This window comes from Schistocerca nitens, chromosome 2 (genome assembly GCF_023898315.1).
Source record: "Schistocerca nitens isolate TAMUIC-IGC-003100 chromosome 2, iqSchNite1.1, whole genome shotgun sequence".
Taxonomy (NCBI): domain Eukaryota; kingdom Metazoa; phylum Arthropoda; class Insecta; order Orthoptera; family Acrididae; genus Schistocerca; species Schistocerca nitens.
In genome coordinates this window covers 1034763602-1034785775 of record NC_064615.1, presented here as the reverse complement: position 1 = coordinate 1034785775, position 22174 = coordinate 1034763602, and the positions used below count along the sequence as shown (strand labels likewise).

At 42.3% G+C, this 22174-nt stretch overlaps 1 protein-coding gene across 1 annotated transcript in view; it reads right to left on the bottom strand.

The window, feature by feature from the left end:
* Positions 1 to 18366, bottom strand: part of LOC126235514 (uncharacterized) — a 177834-nt gene extending 159468 nt beyond the window's left edge. The window contains exons 1-3 of the mRNA XM_049944232.1: positions 18282 to 18366; positions 13754 to 14401; positions 3419 to 3774 (exon numbers count right to left, since the gene is read on the bottom strand). Of these exons, the coding sequence (XP_049800189.1) occupies positions 3419 to 3774; positions 13754 to 14401; positions 18282 to 18293 (1016 nt within the window). The 5' untranslated portion in view covers positions 18294 to 18366. The remainder of the gene's footprint in view (positions 1 to 3418; positions 3775 to 13753; positions 14402 to 18281) is intronic.
* Positions 18367 to 22174: the final 3808 nt, after the last annotated feature.

The window sequence follows — 22174 nt, the reverse complement described above, 5'->3', positions numbered from 1 at the left end:
ACTGCTTCACGGCCGCCGCCATCGGACACTGCTCCACCTGCTCCACCCTCCTTAGCATCCGGCGCCGAAGGAAGGCCGCAAGTGTCGTTTCGCGCCGCATCATATTGTGTTTTTAGTAGTAGCAGACGGCGGGAGCCAGGCGAGTTCCTTCGTCGAATTGGCGCTTGCGTGTGCCTCATTTGAGGCCCGGACGGATTGCAGTGCCGACATCACAGTGAAATTCGCCAGTCGCATGTGCACGGTGATCCTTCTGTATCTTTTCCCCCAGATTCACGGATCCCAGGGACAGCACCTCCACACCAGGAGCCAGAGGGTGTCATCACGACATCGCGGTACCCCATGGAGACCGAGCATTCGGCTCCTCCGCCTCCTCTCATCCTACCGATGGAGCTGGACCCGACTACGCCGTAGCAGCCGATGCCTTCTACATCTTATGGGCCTCAGGAGGTCGACGCGTACCCTTCTGAGCGTTTTCTGGGAGACGGATATAGGGGCACGACTGGACTTCTGCCGTCCCCTGCAGCCACAGCTCCCAATCCATCGCAACGTCCACGCACCAGCCTCCCCTCCCCTTGTCATGCACCTTATACGGCGACTGTCCATCGCTTTGCGGTGGGTGGGGGTGGGGGGGGGGGGAGGGGGCGAAAAGTTACGGCGTAAAGTCAAGAGCCGGCACTCCAGTGGAGAGCGATAGAGCAGGGCTGTGAAGAAGACGTCAGCCAATCGTACGCTGACCGACGCCTCTCTAGGACGACAACTTGACAGCAACGGCCCATAGGAGAAGAGAACATAAGCGCCACGCCGGAGTGGTCGCGGCCCGGTTGAAGAGTAGCTTCAAGATTGGCACTTTTATAGCAGCGAAATAGGAATCTTTACTATAAAAATACAGCGACCAGCGACTTATTTTAATGCGTTTTTATTTATGCCAATATGCATTTCGGGTTGCCGACTGATAACGCAGTGCGCCTGTGTAAAATACGTTACAAAACGTGTTTGTGCTGTTACAAAAAAGAAGAAAAGCCAAGAAAAAACAAGGAGAGCAGAATGCCATCTGCAGCATCCAAACAGCTGTCGATATTGTACCACTGTAGAAACTGAGGATACATGTAATTTGCAAGCTGAAGATGGGTGCAAACCGGAAATGCATATTGTCATAAATAAAAACGCATTAAAAAAGTGGCTGGTCTCTGTATTTTTATAGTAAAGTATGATTATCCACAGCCACGCAGCTCAACAGTCCAAAAAATATGGACAAATTGTTATTGACATGGAAATCGTTTATATCGAAGAAGCTTGTTTATGTCCGTCCCCGGTAGCTGAGTGGTCAATCCTAAGGGACCGGGTTCGATTCCCGGCTGGGTCAGAGATTTTCTCCGCTCAGGGACTGGGTGTTGTGTTGTCCTAATCATCGTCATTTCATCCCCATCGACGGGGAAATCGCCTAAGTGGCGTCAAACCGAAAGACTTGCACCTGGCGAACGGTCTCCCAGACGGGAGGCCCTAGTCACATGTCATTTACATTTATTTAGCTTGTTTATTTCGTAGGTCGCCTTTCTCTTGTGACATGTCTGTGTAATAACAAAGTTAATTATTGTAATCTTTTTCATTTTATGATAATAAAAAAGTTTTTAAACATCTAGAGCTCAAAGACGGTAATATACTGAAGGACCAGTTGAACCTTGCTTGTAGACAATTTTTCGAAGGCTTCAAACCTGTACTGTTTATGGTATAACATTAATGCTGGTAACCTCATTGGTCTATTTTCTCAGGAAGCTATGATGCACTTTCAAATCTTTAAGCTCACTACTCTTTATGTTATGTGGTTTTCTCACGATATATGGCTGCCACTATATCGGCCCTTATGTGATTTGTCTGGCTCTAAAACGTCGGCTCCCTGAGAATGTGTCTTAACTGGATTGTGGACCAGGGTTCGTAATTCTGTCTTAAGAGCCATTATTGTTAATTTTAATGTTCTGACATATATACGGTGTGTGTGCTTCACTAATATTGTAATGTAATTTTTATATTCTGGCTGTATATGCCACTGTACGTAACTCTCGGCGTAAGCGCCACCTGCCTTTTTGATGTATAACTACATTAATGATACTAAGGCTCCCATACTGTTATAACGGGAGTGTTAAACGCTTTCTTTCTTTATATTGTTACTTTATCTAAGGACGCTATTAATACTGATAATTTACACGTTGCTTTTGTACGCCAATCGGCACATGGTTCGCGCCATGAGCGCCACCTGCCCTGGCCGCAGAGTAACTATGCTGGCCGATTACACTCAGTCGCTTGTGAGCTCTGCAACATCCATGTACTAATTTATATTTACATGACAAACCCTATTTTTAGGGCTATATTTTAATTTGGACAAATGGATCTATGCAGACATTTGTAAAAACGGCGATGATATATCAGTCCATACTAATGTAAAATTGTAAGTACCAGGCGTCCTTTTCATATTTTTGCTATACAAGAGCTCTCTAATATGTGTTAAAATCTATTCTTGACTTAAGTTTCATACCTTTTAATGTAAGCTATGATGTTCATTGTCCTTAGGCCACCTTCTGAAGAAGACAAATTTAAATTTGTTTAAACCTAGGTAAAGATTTCTTTATCCATTGCAACTGGTCGGCTGTTTATAATTTTATTACGTGGAACCGTTGCTGTTGTGCAGCTATGTTTAAAATTTGTTTGTATGTTGTCTAGCGATTCAAGAAAGCACGTTTCCTAGTCACGCCATATTTGACGACTAGGCTGGATTTAAGAGATACTTACAGGCCTATGTATCTCCCAGTCCTCCAAGCCACCGAAAACTGTCCATTGGATCTGTTCATAGAGTACTTGTGTGGAACTATTCTTAGATTAATTGTTACTGAATTTGGTACCCCTGTATCATGTAGATGAATCATAATGATAGTCCATGTCTCAAATAAGTTAATAGCCGAAAGAAATTCTCACTTTAAAGCTCCGATACTTTTGTATCACTCAGAATTAATTAGTGCTCAAGCTACAAACAAAAATGGGATTGGTTGTGGATCACTGAACAAATTGGATAACGTGCCATACCGCGCTGAAATAAAATCAGTTAAATATCGATGATACTTTGCTTTATGGTGTGCTTTATTTTGTGTTACATTTAAAAAAGAAATTAAAAACTTGAATATAGCATCACATTTTTTTTCAATATGTTGAGCTCAACTTGTAATGTTAGTCGTTGTGTTGCCTGTAGAGTCCATAGCCTCGAGGGATGCCTCCGGAGTAGCGGCCACCCTAGCCACCAGCGATGGCACTACCGTTGCCTCTGCCAAATCCGCCACCATAGCCGCCTCGACCACCTCCTCCCATGCCGACAGGTTGAGCTACTGGTACAACATATGTGCGATGGATAGGGATGGGAACTGGGACTTGCCTCTTCACAGGGATACGGACAGTGTACGGCCTTGGGGGGAGCACTACTATTGGTAAGTAGATCGGAGCAGTGGTTGTCTCTTGATCAGTGGGCTGCTCTGTTACTGGGTACTGGCTGGGGATCTGCTTGGTGAGTGCAATTCTGGTCACTCGAGCAGAGCTGATACCATCTCCATAACCGCGTCTGTAGTCGCCTCCATAGCCGCTCCCATAACTAATGGCGCTGCTGGTGCCGAGTGTGTGGTCGGTAGACGATCGGTTTCCATCGCCACCATAGCTACTCAGGTGGCCGTCCAATCCACGCCTCTCCCCTTGTTTCTCCTCAGCTAGCGCCGGCACGAACAGGAGCAAGCACACCTGAAAAAAGTTTTACGACATATCATGTGTTTATCTCCAAATCTGATGGAACTTACTTTACAGCTATCTTCTTGCAGCAGTCTTAACAACTAATCGGTAGAATTAACATCACGGTCATAGTAGAGATAACACTGAATTTTTAAATTTATTTTTAAGAATTATTTTGTTTTCTGCCACTGGTCACATATAATGTCAACAAAGCGTTGTCGGTTTCAGGCGTCACCGGCTATCCTGAGGTCATAAGAAGGTGGTTTGCTTCATTTCCTCAAAGCCTTTGGGAGTGAACTGCTGTCTCCCTCCGCTGATGTAAAGATGTCCGGTGACGGCGCAAACCGTTAATTTCCCATAGAAATCGTATGCGACTGTGACAGAAAATAAAACCATTATAGAAAGTTAACTCGTTTATCTGCGAAACTAAGTGAAACTGAGAGGCGGCATTATTGTATCTCAAATGGTTCAAATGGCTCTGAGCACTATGGGACTTAACTGCTGAGGTCATCAGTCCCTTGGAACTTAGAACTACTTAAACCTAAATAACCTAAGGACATAACACACATCATTGCCCGAGGCAGGATTCGAACCTGCGACCGTAGCGGTCGCGCGGTTCCAGACTGTAGCACCTACAACCGCTCGGCCACCCCGGCCGGCTATTGTATTTCCATGTAGACTATAAATAAATATATCAAATTGTTTATTTTTTATTGCACCCGGTACGCTGTTCATTAGATAGAATGGTAATGACTAATGCCAATTTAGTACGAAAATTGTATCGAAGATTATCCAAATTATGCACTGAAAATTTCTAGGAATAATACGTGTCGCCAAATATGTACGTCGCAACCTGTTTAATTCTCTTAACTTAAATGACACAAATCAATATCGCAGATGAATCTGAGTTAATATGTAAAGAGCGTCTTTGGAAATGTTTAGCAGTACTTCCTTACGATAGCAAAAGACGTCCAGGATACACTGAGGGGAAGCCTATTGGCTTAACCAATCCAAATTCCTCGACGTTTCGAATAACATTTTTTTAAAACTGTTTGTGGTAAATGTACGATTGCATCACTCAACACTGCGTGACGTTTCCGCAACTATTACGCAGAATAGATTTCTACTTTTTACGGTGCAAATCCGTACCATTTCTGTTCTGAAATGAAAGTAAGTGCTGATCGTAAATGAACATTAATTTTTTTTTGGTGGGGGGGGCTGCGTCTGCTGTTGCTATGGCTTCATGACACTTGAAAATGTTAATTTTTATTTTATTTTCACACTGTTGTTCAACTGCGGACATAGTCAAACTGGGTTTCCCCGTTAAAAAGTATTTGTTTATAATTCAGTGTTAGATCTCCAGTATATTTTTAGTAAAACTTAGAAAAATCATTAGGTGGAACTTAATGCCTTTGGACAGAGCGTGGGAATAAAATGGTTTTCTAGTTTTAAGGAGGACGGTTTTGAAATTATAGGCTCTCCAGCTCCAGGAAGATTTCTGCGGTTTGATGAAATCTTTTAAACGCATTAATCTACAATGATCCACGTCAGTGTACTCGAGAAGAGGCTTATCTGATGAACTGTGATCATTCCACCATTGTGCGACGTTTGCATGCAGTGAGGAAGGTACAAATATCAGATGTATGGTCAGCGCATGCTCTAAGCCATTACGAAAATCAGCGGGTGACCATATTTGCATTTCTGCATGCTCGTCTTCAAGTAGCTCATGAGTAGCAGCGACCATTCCTATGCAGTTCCGTCACTGGTGACGAGAAATGTTGTCCGAATGATAATATAAGGAAAACAAAGAAATGATTGCGCCCAGAAAAAGCTGAAGTTCTCAGTACAAATACCGTGAGCATCCACAAAAGATAATGTTATGCATCTGGTGGAGCAGCGAATCACTTCCCAGAGGTGTAACCATCACTGCAGAGATTTATTGTCAACAACTGAGATGTCTTGTAGACGCAGTCCAAGAACAACGACCAGGAAACTGCGTGAAGTGTTGAAGCACTGTACAGGATTTCTGAGACGCCCAGCTTAACCCGCAGAACAGGACAGGTAGTTTAAATTGTGGAAAGGGGCCAAAATAAAGGGCTGTCAGTTACACTAGAACATACAACTTTATTATCTGATCAAACATTACAAGAGCCCAAAAAAAATTTTTTTAAACACACAGCTTTAATCCTTGGGACTTAATTACCAGTTGAAAGCCACTTCAATTTAAAAACAGCTGAACGCCAATAACTTAAAACGCAAGCATAATCAGAAATTTAAAAGGCAAGCTACATCTTATAACAGTTCTTTATTTACGGCTGAGTGCTCAAAGAATCAGACACTTCAAGAGCAAACAAGTCAAATTCAAATCGGCTGAAGGCCTAACACTTAAAACTCCATAACATTAATTTTGTTAAAACACCAAAGGCCTTACGTGAAACAGTTCTTTAATTTATGCTGAAGGCCTTAACAGCAAAACAACTCTAACTGAAAATCAACTGAAGGCCCAACACTTAAAATTCAATAACATTAAAACCTATAAAACACCAAAGGTCTTACGTGAAACAGTTCTTTAAATTAGGCTGAAGGCCTAAATAATCTTACGCCTTAAGGGCAAAACAACCTTAATTTAAATAAAAAATCGGCTAGAAGCCATACAAGGACAAACAACAAGAACAAATAAAAAAAGGCAGTACGCCCAATGGCGCTCAGATGTTCGAGGGTCGGCGTGGAATTCAAACTCTAAAGCTCGCTTAGGTGAGACAGGCAGTCGGGCCAACCATTCACGATCCGACGACAACCACATCGACCGACAGTCAACGGACCCACCGACAAGATAACTTCCACTTCACCCGACCAGGGCGCAACGGGGAGATCAAAGGAACAACGTAGAAGATATTGGCGCCCACAACCAATCATACCTGGAGCTGTCAAACTACACACCGTGCTGGACAGCAACAACACGATGAGGAAACTACACTGCCTGAAATTTAGAACAACGGCCAGGGCAGGTAACCGGAACGTTAACGGCCACAAGGCAGAAGATTCCACTGGTGCACTTCAATTCAAATAACCAAAAAGTGAAACTCCACTGAAGGGTGGCTAGAATTTTGCAACTTGGAAACCAAATTGTTGCTCGCGGGCATATCCCAACAGCCGACAACGAACTCCAAACGATACAATGTCATCAGCCGCTGGTAGATTAAATCAAAACTCAACTTTCATGTCTAGAGTCGGTGGGCCATGGACCTCGTAGCAATGGGAACAACCCCACACACTCCAACACCGTGCGCCAGCGGCCCCGGCCAAACAACGTCCCTCGGAGAATTCCTCGCTGCTCCACGCCTGTCGACCGACTACCAGGCCCGGAAACGGTGAAAGGACCAAATATACGTCGGCCGATGAGACGACCAACCGAACGACCAACCAACCGTCGTCCCGCCCCACTCTCCCTCCGTCTGACGGTTCATGTGTGTCGCCAGCGGTCGGCGAGCACTGGCTGTCGGCGCCTCACCGGCGCTCCGTCCCCGACTTCACTGCTGCTGCGTGCCGACTGCACTCACTGCTGGTCCGTCTCCAACTGACTGCCAGACACACGACGACCCGGAAATACTATCGGTCGCTCCAGCGATGGTACGACAGTGCAACTTGTCGATACGCGCTGCTGCTGCCGCTCACGGGAAACTAAGACAGGAAGTTAGTGACGCCAGCAAACGGAATAAGAAGACGAGGTGGCTGTACCGTAATATAAGATGACAAACAATAAATGGGATAAACGCGAGCCGGGCACGGCTCAGTTTGGTTTTTTGACGTCATCCCGCACCCACCTAATTCACCTCATCTTGAGCCCTCAGACTTCAATCTTTCCAGCTCTCTTTCGAGCACCTTCAAGGAACTTCCTTTCCCGATGAAAATGAGCTGTTAAAATGGGTCGACGATTGATTTCTACAGTCGCAGAATCGACAGTTTACTCCATTGTTGACTAACTGTTGTAAATACTGATGGAGAATATATTGGTGGTAATCATGTGCATGTGTTAAACTTATGAAAAAACGTTACGAACTCGTGCACCAACAAATGAACTATGAATAATTTAGATTCTACTTGTGATACATGTTCTGACGTCACACTAAGTTTTGTCGCTCGTTCGATCAATGAATTTGGGCAATGGAATACAGGGGGAATTTCTGGCGGTTCATTCAATAAAATGTAATAGACGTACACGTGAAGTGATTTCGGTGGTTTCGATCAACAATAGAGTGATTCGTGTCTGCTTTACGATGCTCCTACTCTGATACAGCTCAAGCCAACTTGTCTCAACGTAAAGCGTAATGGGGCTGAAATTTAATATGGCACAATAATCTTTTATTGAAATATAGTTGATCCGGTGTGTCAGTTAATTTTTTAGCTACTTATATCTAATGAATTTTCAGGGACCTTTAGCAAGACGTTAGAGACTTACACATAAAAGGACCAGGAAATTACGGCGGTGTGCAATTATGTCTAACAGCCCGTAGAATTCAGCGTAATTGGCTCTTCCGCCCAAAGTAGTAATTTTCATAATTTTGCTGTTTTTGTCCGTTGTGTCAGGTCGTATGATGTATACCAGGTTAACAGTCCACAATCGTGTACCGGCATATAAGAGAACTGAAAGTTTATGAATTCTCGCCAATGAAGTAACTGATTGAAAACTGAAGTGATGATCGCCTAAGGGGCCATGATGGAGGTGGAGGCCAAGTATAGCCTAGTAACGGTGGATGTGGAGGGGCCTGAAGCCGGGAGAGACAGTGTTGTAATTCTGTATGAGAATGTATCAAAACACGAATTCTAATGTCCCAAGTTTTTTGCCTTCAGCAGTCAGACTATATGCAGAACTGGTAAGCGCATAGGCGTTCTTATTCCAACAAGCCACTCTTCGGGTGCCTTTCCCTGTTAACAGAGATTACTACTCTCTTAAAATTTAACTGGAGAAAATTATTAAGTCACTGATTTTCAGCAGCTATTCTGACAGTAACTTCGCCGAACCGATCTTCTTTGAGTAAATTTTCTTGTTGGTATCCCTGCATCAAACCGAAAAGAAAGTTCTTTAGGGAAACACCCTGCTTATCGTATAAGCTGCAGAACTGTAACCTATTTTTCATTCAGTTGTACGTGTTTATTATGACTGCCATAGTCGCAGATAAACTAACAAGTGCCAAAGAGGTTCAAACATCTTTTAAGCAAACATATTTTAAACAAGGGAAGTAATCCAGAAATAAGGAAAACGTTGACTCGGATTATACTGTTGAAGAATGTCTGTCCTGAAACTGAGGAACATGTCTACCGATGCTTGCTCCTTAGGGAAGTAAGCCATCTTTAAGAAAGTGAAAATGATTTACATGGATACAATTTCACATGATAGTTATTACAGACCAAGAAAATGTGTCTCCATTTATTCTTCTTGAGTATATGATAACACATTTTTTTTATTAATAGACCTTTGTACAGATGGATCCACAAACACTGTGAGCTTCTTGAGGGGAGTCAGTTATCTGCGTAGACTGCTTTTATTATTCATGATTTAGCTATAAAGTAATATCACCCCCTAGGCCATTTCCAAGCTACCTTTTTCACTTACATCGCAGAAGAAAATTATAAACATTTTCCGTATTTTACAGAATCTAAGACACTACGGGGTATTAAACGGGTCTTAATTTTAAGCACTTTTTTTAAGTAACATTTTTATTATTTCTTCTTTTGTAAAACCGAAGTGTCCTTTACAATCCCTGAAAACCATATTCTTCTAGTTTTGGCCATATTGCATTCAATCCTGTCATCTATTTGCACACTCAGTCTTCCTCACTTTGTTTCTTCTTTACTAGCTAGGAAGTTCCGAATTGTTTTTTCTGTTGGTGGAAGGCGGAAACGACGCTCAACTTCTCTGTTTTCATGTTCTTCTGCATGTGCAATTACTTTCAATTTGTAGCCCACATCATATGAATATTTTTCGGTTTTTTCCATTACGAGACTGGCTACTAACAAAAGTGTTGTATTGTTACCGATAACACAAATAACTTTCAGTTCAAGTACTCTGGCACCGTAGACTGCAATGACGCATCACAGGTTAGTGTTTTGGGTTTGTGACGACGGGACAGGAGGGAGACTGTTAGCAAGCTTCGAATCCCGGTAACTCATGTTAGTCGCATCGGCGCACTGCTGCTAGCAGTCTAATCCAATGTTGCCTGCTGAGGACTCTGCACGACAGTGGTTTTATCAACTGAGACGTTTGTCTGATTTTAGGTCGTTTTAAAGTTCCCTCCGGCGTGAATTCATGTTGTGGTTCACCCCTCATCCGTTTTCCATTACGAAACTAGCTACTACCAAGAATATGATACTGTTACCGATAGGACAAATCATTTTCAATTCAAGTTCACTGTCACCTTAGATCGCAGTGACGCATCGTAGGATAAATAATGTTCTGGGTTTGTGATGGCGGGCCAAGAGGCGGACAGTGTTATCAAGCTTGCCAATATCTGCAATTCACGTTCGTCGCATCGGTGCATTGCTGCTGCCAGTTCAATCCGGTGTTGCCAGACAAAGTTAGGCTCCCCGCGGCATCGAATATAGGGCCATTTTTAAAAGACTGGTGGGAATTTTACAAACACTGGACCTTTTTATGTTAATTTCAACTAAAAGACTGACCTGAATTTAGCGGGCAATTTTTCGAAGGGGAAAGTGCTCCTTATAGTCTGCAAAGTACGGTAGCAACTTATATTCCACTTATTCGTAAGGTGGAAGTAATATCCAATGGTGTCCTTAATAACGGTTCGCTACAAGTATGGTAGTTATGGGCACAACTATCTTAGATCGAGATGTGAAGTTCGTACGCGAAAAAAAAAAAAAAACATCTTACGCAGGAAAAGATTTCCCTCACGAAACATTTGTGAGTAGAGTAATATCTTCAGTTTACGACACAAATTTTACGTCTCGGGAAAGCTACAATTGAAGAAGCGAAATTACGCGTTCTATACTAAGTGAATGCTCCAGATTACATGTGTAGTGAAAAAAAAAAAAAACACAAAAACTCAATTTCGACAGAAGAAATTGAACTAGCCAATGATCTAATTCGAAATATATGTAAATACGTTCGAGCCACTTTCATTGATATTTATTTCCATGTTGACTGGGAAGAGCTATGTCGCTATTTTTAGCGGCGATTTTCAGGTACTTATGTACGAGAGGCGTTCTGTAAGCAATATAACACTTTTTTCTGAGCCAATTTCGGTTGACAAAATGCAGAATTTGTTGTGGGACATCATGGAATATTCCCGCTTTAGCCTCTGCAGTTTCATGAAGTTCCGGTAGGTGGCAGCGCTGTATTAGCCTTTAAAATGGAGCCTGTAACGGAGATGCATGCCAAGCAGAGAGCTTCATTGAGTTTCTTTTGGCGGAAAACCAGAGCATTCCAGAATGTCTGCGGAGACCTAACAGTGTGCGTCTGTCATCATTGAACAAGGTCGCGCAAAACTATTCGATTTCTCTCGCTCCGGCCGACTGCACACAGGTCCACTCAGCAAACTGAAGAAACGACTTCAGCGTGTTCGCTGCCCCAAAAATGTAAACAAAGTTCTTCTTTTCCAGGACATCGCAAGGTCTCACGCAAGTCTGTGCATCCGAGAGGCGCTGACAGAACCTCATCCACCCTACAGCTCAGACCTCGCACCTTCCGACTTCCATCGGTTTGGCCCAATGAAGGATGCACTCTGTGGGGAACAGAACGTGGATGATGGGGAGTTTATTGATGCAGTGAGACGTTGTCTCCTACATCGACCGGTAGAGTATAACAATTCGAGCACACAAGGGCTCCCAGTAAGAAGGGGCAAAGCCGTCGCATTGGATGGAGATTATGTTGAATTACAGGTTTTTTTAAAAAAAAGAAGTGTGGGGAATAATGCAGTGTACTGGAATCATCAATAAAACCTACCTGCTGTCAGTAAAAAGGTATTTCAGTACGCAAAGGTAATTCTTTTGAGTTTAAAATATGCTGACAGCACGTGATACAATAAAGTGCTTGGTTTCAGGACGTTATAGCCACACTTTCATCTGAAATCCATCGACATTACTGCAGTTTCTCACGATTGCCTTCTTAAAAGAGTACGAATGAACACACAGTTTGTTTTCTAAATGTGATTTCGATTTTCACGGATGAAAAGCAGAAATAAATTCGTTAAATTTCAGGTGTATGTATATTTATACTGAAATAAGGCGACCGTTTCGTTAGAGTGCCCGGAAGTACAAAGAAACATTGTGTTCAATCAAATGAGATAAACCAGCAGTTGTTGCTGCTGTAGATGAATGTGATATTATTTGTAATGTTTCTGGAAATGCTCAGTACATTACAGACTGATTCAAAAAAGAAAGAACTGATTCAGTTGTTTAACACAGACAAACCGTGAAAGATAGAAACACATTGTGCATGTCATTGGATAGAGGGAGGTTTAAAGTTCTGACATAGCTGCGCTGCTGTTTGTTTGTAACAATATGGCGACTACGCCACAAGCGAAATCATTTTGTGCGTTGGAATTGGCGTGAACTCAATTCATTCTTCAAATGCGACGTGCATTCCGCCGCCGATTCAACAAGAAATCGCCTCTGCACAAGCGGATTTATGACTCGCGATTTATGACTTCCAAACGGAAGAGCTTTGGTCATCCACGAACACCTGATGAAAATTTCGAGTATATCCGACATGCGTTCGCACGGAGTTCTCGAAAGTCCACAAGACGGGCAGGCCTCGAATTTCAGCTTTCTCAAACAACAGTGTGGCATGTCCTGAAATGACGCCTGCATGTGAATCCATACAACCTGTAGTTATTGCAGCATTTTCGTAGCGGTAACTGTAATAGATGGTACGAATTTCGGATTTCAGTTTTCCTGAAACGACTCTTTTCGGAAGAATCGGTGTTTCATCTGTCAGGTAAAGTAAACCACCATAATGTAAAAATTTGAGCGTCACAAGAACTTTTCGCCGTCGTGGAACATGAAAGAGACTCAGAAAAACTGAATGTGTTCCGTGCCATATCTGTGCACCTAGTTTACCTTTCCTCTTTGTGGAGGAAACTGTGTCAGGAATGCCATACGAGGGCGTAATACAAAATTAGTTGTCTCCTCAACTTCACGAAGATTCTAATGAATTTATTTTAATGTATGACGGCGTCCCGACTCACTTTCATGTTGAGGTTTAGCGTTATCTTAACAACAACATCTCACAACGTTGCATTTGAAGTGATGGACAACAAGACCTTGTTCATTGTTTTTAGGCCTCGCAGGTCACCATACCTCACACCTTGCGATTTTTATCTTTGGGGATACATAAAAGGCAGGGTTTCGTCCCACCAATGACAGCTACTCTTCAGGATATTAGAAATCGAATGGCTGAAGAAGTGAATTCAACGAATGGGGACCTATTTATTGGTTTGTGGAATGAAATGGACTACAGTTTCGATGTTTTTCGAGCAACACGTTGAGCCCCTGTTGACTAAACAGGGACTTGTTGATTCGTTTGTGGAAACAAATGGATTATAGTTTCGATTTTTGTTGAGCAATGCATGTTGCTCATCCTGAGTAGACAGGGACCTGTTGATTCGTTTGTGGAATGAAATGGACTACTGTCTATATATTTCTCGAGCAACGTATCGTGTTCATGTTGAATGTAAAGTGTGGTGTCTATGAGAACACAACACTTTGAACCTTCCTCTATCCCTTGACATGTACTATGTATTTCTATCTTTCATAATGTGTCTGTAATATACAACTGAAATCTGTTCTTTCTGTCTGAATCATCCTGCATTTGCAGTTGCTCTATTTCAAATCCGTAATCCAAAAACGAAACAACAAAATTTTTTTTAACATTTGGCTTTATTTTCTGTTATAGTTACAAACAGGTATGAAGAATGAAAGATGAATCTCTGGTGTCATGTATTGTTTGAGATGTTGGGGTCAGCTGCTGATGTTAGTGGCTGTATTTCCCGTAGCCTCCATAGCCTCCAGATATGCCTCCAGTGTAACCACCGCCGTAGCCACCGCCGATGGCACCACCGTAGCCTCCACCGTAGCCTCCACCGAACCCGCCGCCATAGCCACCGCCGTAGCCGCCTCCGAGACCTCCGCCAATACCAGCTCCGCCTCCCACGACGACAGGTACGGGCTGGTTGACGACGACGGGCTGTGGTACTGGTACAGGGACTGGGCTAGGGACACTCACGGGTACTGGGACTGGCCTCTGCACGGGGACAGGGTACGGCTGTGGGACGGGCACCGGTACCGGCCTGTTGACTGGTACTGTGACAGGAACCTTGACTGGTACTGGGACAGTACGCTGCACTGTTACTGGGTATGGAACGGGGACCTGCTTGGTGATGGCGATGTTGGTCACTCTGGCGCCTCCAACAGCCGAGCTGATGCCACCTCCATAGCCGCCTCCGTAGCCGCCTCCAAAGCCTCCACCATAGCCACCATCATAGCCGCCTCCATACCCACCTCCGTAGCCACCACCATAACCGCCAATTATTCCGTGGTCGTAGCTGCCCAGGGATCCAACCAGACCGCGTTTTTCGACTTGTTTCTCCTCGGCAAGAGCCAGTCCGAACAGGAACACGCACACCTGAAAGTCACATTAATGGAAACTATATCAAACGAATTATGTTTACCAGCATTTAATCATAATGACAGGTCACATTACTCATTCGCTATCTGCCAGCATATTATCAAACCTTTCAACTACAACGCGAAGAAATACAGCAACCAAGCATATTTTACATTTATCTTCGATTGACGCAGTATGTATAGCATGTATCTCCTAAGAGTAGTCAGGAGCATTTTCTGTGGTGTTTCGGCAGACATCTGCAGTTTCGTGTTTGAAATAAACACAGCTCACTTCGTCTATCGTGCAACGCTCATTGTCGATGGAAAGCATCGGTTTGTTTCCATTACAAAGAAAATGTTTTTTAAAGCCTATTGTACTTGCTCATTCGATAGAGCGCTCTCAAAATTAGTCTATTGGGATATTTATTTTATCGATATGCAGTAACAGAGAGGGTAACTAAGAATAACCAGTACTCCACTAGCGAATGAGCGGCGCTGCTGCAAGGTGGAGACTACTTGTTATTCTTCGTGTTTTACTATCCCTGTTAATACATATCGATAAAATAAATATCGCGCAAGACTATTTCGATACTGTTATATCGAATGGGCACATTTATATTCCTCTTTAAAAATTATTTTGTTTGTAACGGGGACCATACCGACGCTTTCTGTCGACATTGGGCATCGCTTGGAAGATATGATGAGCGACATTTGTGTAGGATGACTCCAGCTGCACACTGCAAAAGCGAAATAGGGCGTATCCTATGAGAAAATGCGCCTGCCTACTCTAAGGAGAGACACACGGAATATAAAGAGTTCGAAAAGCTTGTAAATGTGTTATAAGGTAGGTTGTGCTTAGAAGTAACTGTTCGGAAAGAAAACTCAATATGTTGCGCGTAGTTAATTGGCATTGAAGTTAGCCTATCAGGCCGTTGCGCGCAGATCCAAGGGGCCAGCCAGATACAATTAGCGTCACTTGTTCTCATAACGTAGATGATAAAGCACGAGATTGCCCAACCATTGGCTCGGGTTTGATCCTTACTACTGTGCCATACGCCATTTTTGTATCGCTGTCCTATTTTACGAAATCATGCCCAAGCACACGTTTGGCGACACCATCTCTGGCAGGCCGCTTGAATCTGGCCGTACATTGGCCAGATTGGCTAAGTTTAATGCAGATTGACTAGTAAACTGCGCAACGTGTCGAATTTTTTTCGTAACTATTATTTCTCAGCTCAGCCTGCCCTGAAACAAACTTACATTATTTTCAGTCTGTTACTTGAGGCCAGAAATTCTACGTTTTGGAACCATGAAGTTCGGAATAATTGCTAATTTTAATAATATTAATAATTTAAGAATTTTAATATTTTAAAAATTTCAATAATTACTAATTTTCCACTATCAGTCACTTTTATTTGTTTTAATTTTGTTAAAGTAAACAAAAAACAAATAGAAGTAACCGGTAGCGGAAAATACTAATAAACCATTTTTAGACTCTTTTTGACTCCCTGTATGATTCCCCACTACGAATGTCTGAATGCTGGGAATACCTCTTGGTATAAATAAAGCTGTATAAAGTGGGTGGTAACTGTATTTGTTCTAGTAATTCAGTCTACTATCATGAGTCTCGGCTACCGTTAACATCGCTCAATTAACGTGAGTTAAAACACAGTTGTTTTCCAGTTACAGAAACATTACATTGTGCTCTTAAAGGTAAAAGGCAAAGCAATGGTAAAGTCTGCAGCGCAAGCCTGTGACCGCACTATTGGCCTCACTGCAGCTAGAGAGCAGAAATTCTAGGATGGGGTGGCACTAGGCACTAGGAGGGGGTGGGTTGGCGAGTCTGACATGCTAGCCGCCTGTTATCCCGGGGAAGATCCATGGCAATAATTATGACAGATTTCTAATTGGACCTGGACCCTAACTGAAGGATCTGGAACGAAGAAAAATCCCCACCCTTATCCAGGTTTGAATCCGGTCCTCCCGAGATGGATTCTGCTAGACCACCACGACCATGTTGTCGGAAAGGAGGGACCCGTTTCACTCAAAATGAATTTTCAGTGAGTGAAATAGTCCTTCGAAACCATCGGCAGAGTTAGAGTCATAATAGTTAATTCAAATAATTGTAACATTTGATTTTATGTTGAATTATATAACCATGTTTTGCCTTGCTTTTTTGTTTGAAAATCTGTGTTAATAAAACCTCAAAATGTCTTTTTCACTTGGTCTCTGCTTGTGCAAACCGCATTTTATAAACTTTCCGATCAGATTCTTGTATCTCTTTCTAATTGTGAGTATGCAGTTCTGAACTGGACGTTCATGTATGGAAGCTTAAAGAATGTCATTTTATGGGCAGTTAAATTGCGGTAAAAACACAGCATTGAGACTTCATTAAAAAGCAAAACAAGAAGCATCCAATGACTCTATTATAACTCACCATAAATTTTCATCTAGTATTGTGTATTACTATAAGATACATCACAAAAAGCTGCGGCGTTCTGAGGCTATATTCTAAGGTCTGAAAAAAACTGCAAAAATTTGAGTGCAGGTCTTTTTTTCTGGTATATGAGGTTGGGTTGATAGGTCTCATAAATTTTCATGACAGCATGGTACATCTTTGTTGCGTGATTAAGCCAGGGATCGTATAAAGTATTTCAACAATGTACAACTTACGATTCTTTGTTGACATCCGTCTGAATTTATCAGTGAGCCGACTGAGACTGAAAATGGAGAAAACCGAGGTTCGTGCTGATACAAAACATTTTAATTCAAAGGTTTGGACTACGAACTGGTGAAGTTCACGCAGACTCTACACCATCAATGAAGACTGTTTGCTTTTGGATTAATTAATTTAGAAGTGGTCGTACTAGCACTAAGGATGAAGCGCGCTCTGGCCATCCAAGTGACGTCCCACAAAGAAAACCAGTAATATGAAATGAAAGACCGCTGAATAAACATTTCTACGATTCCAGAGAGTGTAAGCATTTCAGTTCAGAGGGTGCATATTATCCTGGACAGAGTATTGGCTTTGAACAAGGAGTGCACGAGGTCGGTGACGCCATTGCTCACATTCGATCTAAAACTAATCTGGCAGAACATTTCAGCACAGTGTCTGGCGACGTGTAATCACCATTCGCAAGACGTTTTGCGCCGATATGGGCTGTTGATGAATACTGGGTCCATCATTACCAAACAATGTCCAAATGGCACTCAAGACAATTGACAAAAGCTGGTGAAAGTGTGCCAACGATTCAACAACCATGTTTTCAACTGGTAAGGTGATGGCCACTGTTTCTTTTGTGATTCTCAAAGAGTAATCCTCATAGATCACTTGGAAAATGGCAGAGCCATAGCTAGAACCTACTACGCTTCCTCGATGGATCTCTTGGAACTTACGATGGCTGAAGAAAAGGAATATCTGCACGCAAAAAAGGACTCTTTCACCAGGATAATGCACCATTCTACATATGAGCGATAATAATGGTGAAAGTACATGAACTGGGATTTGAACTGGTTCCACATTATTCACCAGATGTAGCACCAAGTGACTTCTTCCTGTTCACTAACTGGAATCCTTGGGTTTTTGGGAAGAAATGTTCGTCAAATGAGGAAGTGATAGTTGCAGTAAACGAATATTTTTCAGATTTTGACAGTACCTGTTTTTCTGATGGCATGAAAAGACTGGAGGATCGTTAGACCAAGTGTATAGTCCTAAAAGGAGACTATATCGAGAAGTAGGTGAGTTGTTTACGAAATAGACATTTTCTCCTGCTTTTTACCAGACTTATCAAACTACCATCGTATGTACGAAGTAAGTTCATTCTCAAGAACGACACAGCAAATTAGAAATCTAGAGTTATCAGGAAATGTATGACTGTAAACCAGTGGCTACTACTTACCAGGATCCTCATTGCTGCTGCTGAAGATGGTCGGCTGCGAGCAGGCAATGACTGATGCTGCCGAGTGGTTTCTCTGCATCTTATATAGGGCTGCCTCCGGCTCCCCCACCAAATGGGCAATTAGCGAAACGTAGCGCAGTGCTTCGAGCATGGCGCAGCAGCCGGTTTGGCGAACATGATGGTGCAGATTGCACGCCATGCTCTGTTCCGCCAGCGTATTGTATGAGGCAGCACTTCCTTGGCTGAAAGTTAACACTAACACACGCGTTCTCCGGGGGGGAATTCCCGGATTCCGGAAGTTTTCACTAGAAGCGCAATTTGGCACTTTTTTTTCCTAGACTTAGAGTGTGCTATCTCAAAATTATCACAAGGAAGCACAGTCAATTCAGTAGTGGATGGTACCAAACGCACATACCAAGAAGTAAACACGTACAATTTTTTACGTAATTTTATTTTAGAAAATAACTCTAATAAAAATGTCCAGCTTAAAAATTTGAAAAACAAAAATAAATACCATCAAGGGAAACAAGAATATTTCTGCACGACATATACAGTTAAAATATTAAATCAGGTACAATCCGTTTGTGGAGTATAACATCTCACAAAAGCTTCAAAACAACCAAAACGTTCCATTCTTAAACATTCTTATTATGACACACAGAGGATCACACTCTTGAGTGATCTATCACATACACAAGAAAGAATTATAAAACTTATATAAAAATTGAAATAAGCAACAATATACTTTATGTTCTAAAGGCAGGAGAAATACTTTCTTGTGATCTGAAAACCAAGTAACGGAGCTAAAAGATTTATTAAATCAGGGATCCATTGAATAAAATTATATTCTTAACTGCGAGTTAATGATATTGTACCAATACTCCGATAAAATATCAGGCATTGAAGGATTAAATCAACTTTCCATAAATTCAAAAGCATCTTGCGTTACATGAATCGCAGGTTAGGCAAGATCTCTCTCTCTATTGGAAAGACATGATTAATCTTAACAATGGCAGGGCTGTAAACATGAATTTGCTTTTCAAACAATTTAAAGTAAATATTTAGCACGAATAATGGCATCCGTTCACATACAATTTTTAAACACAGTGTCCCAGTTGGCATAAACATGAGTACACAGAACTTAACGGCACTCAGAAAACAAAATACTGGAAGGTCGGGGAACTATCTGACAACGCACTGCACGTCAAAATACAAATTTGAACACAATGCACTCAGACACCGTCAGACTACTGACCAATATTAACTGATGAGACACGTTAATATTAATGATGACAAGTGTTTACGTGTTAAACCGTCAAACCTACCGTTCATAAGTTAGTGTTCTCCCTTCTTTTGCTGCGGTTAAAATCCACAAGCAATATGGCGAATTAGCTGAGCTAATAGGTATAGTACCCTCCTGTCAGTGCTCATTTCAAACTCGAATTATAACTCAAACATCCTTCCGCGGTGTCACCGCCAGACACCTCACTTGCTAGGTGGTAGCCGGCCGCGGTCCGTTAGTATACGTCGGACCCGCGTGTCGCCACTATCAGTGATTGCAGACCGAGCGCCGCCACACGGCAGGTCTAGTCTAGAGACTCCCTAGCACTCGCCCCAGTTGTACAGCCGACTTTGCTAGCGATGGTTCACTGACTGCATACGCTCTCATTTGCAGAGACGACAGTTTAGCATAGCCTTCAGCTACGTCATTTGCTACTACCTAGCAAGGCGCCATATTCAGGTACTATGAATGTATTCTGAACAGATAATATTGTGAATCATGTACCGTCAAGAGCGACGTTCATCATTAATGGATTAAAGTTAAGTTTGAAACTAATTACGTTCGCTTTCTGAATTCTAATTCATTGTCATGTTACAGACCTCACGTCAGTATAGTTCTTCCCTCCTCACGCCAGCCTGCGTGAGCTGAAACGCGTGCATTTCGGCCTCCATTCATAACACGGTGTTGGCTCTTCTGCCAACACAACACCTTCCATATGTCAGTGACATTGGAAACAGCTACTATGAAAATGCGAACAACTCCAGTAGCTAATGGAGGTGACAAGACGCTCTGCCGATGCGCGTAGGGCACTTTAAAGCCTCATCGACGATCACGCCGCCGTCTAGCTCATTACCTTTGAGTGCAGTCAGACATTAGCTGATATCCACGCCCACCTCCTGCCCCCTGTTTCATTCCCCCGTCCCCCATATTATCACGAACTTTAGCACTAACTAAACTGTGGAATGAAAGGCATTTATTGGAACACTTTTATTTTTAAAATGTTGAAAGATGAATGACATTTAGTTCGTGTGTGTGTGTGTGTGTGTGTTGGAATGAATGATGAAGCTATTCGTGGTATCGCAAGTGCTACCCATAATTCCTTCTCAGATAAGAAAGCACAGTTGTGGTAAAAATTGGTTACAAAACATTCTTTTCCTTTATTACTCCTCTCCATTGCGGTACTTGCTTGACTTTCTCACTACTACCCGATTTAAAATCAAACAGCTTCAGATGTGTGCACCACACTGACTGTTTGCAAATCAGTTGATTGTTGCACTCCTTGCTTTTGAAGTGACAGAAATTCAACGACTTCAGGCTGTTAATGCTTTGTGTCTAAACCACTCTAATAATAGTAATAGTAATAATAACAATAATAAAAATAATTCTTTGTGCAGGACTATAGTAACCCTTATGTAGTTATTGGTTCAAATGGCTCTGAGCACTATGGGACTCAACTGCTGAGGTCATTAGTCCCCTAGAACTTAGAACTAGTTAAACCTAACTAACCTAAGGACATCACAAACATCCATGCCCGAGACAGGATTCGAACCTGCAACCGTAGCGGTCTTGCGGTTCCAGACTGCAGCGCCTTTAACCGCACGGCCACTTCGGCCGGCTGATGTGCAGTCAGTTAATTCATTTATCTGTTTTGAAGCGAATAATGAAGCTATTTCTGGACTAACTTTGGTACTATCAACAACTTATAGAAGACGTTTTCTTGAGATATTTAGCATTTGCTACGTGTATATCTCACTTTTATCACCAGCGGTGGTCTCGCGGTTCTAGGCGCTCAGTCCGGAACCGCGGGACTGCTACGGTCGCAGGTTCGAATCCTGCCTCGGGCATGGATGTGTGTGATATCCTTAGGTTAGTTAGGTTTAAGTAGTTCTGAGTTCTATGGGACTGGTGACCACAGATGTTAAGTCCCATAGTGCTCGGAACCATTTGAATCAGCAATGTAAGGAACAAATCACAAGATATGTATGTAGTGGCTGGACCATGTGTGGAACCTGTAACCTCCACTGCATAAATGGTAGTAACTGAAAAAATGTATTTATTAAAAAAATTGTATTCAGTATTAGGGTCGTACAAAACTGTGATAATAGTAATTATCTTTTGAAAATAACTGACAGAAACATAATGGAATCGCTTAGTTTGTACCCCTCAGAAAATAACGTTATCTCACATTGCGCTAACCCCAAAGAACTTTAGCTGGTCTTGCATGCAGTAGCAGATGCTCCACCAAACTGAACTTCCTTTAACCCTTTTCCAGTAAATATACTTATTATTCGCACTTTATTTTTAGTATATCTTCACTTTCGAACTTACTTCTTTATTTATCTTCTAACATTTTTATACTAAATTAGACTACAGATGATTTTAGTTTCTTCTGGCGTTTCCCTTTCATTCTGTGCAACTCCCCAGACGTACGGTCCCTGGGATTTCTTCTTAGTTACGAGCCAGTGTTAAGTACTAGCTCTGTAAGGAAGACGGATTACTTCTCCCTTGCAGTTCTGCTACATATCATCCTCATTTCAACAATCTTGTGACATCTTTGGCTTTAGTAACCATATACCGCCCCAGTTTCGGTCTTAATCACGGGGCCGTTGTA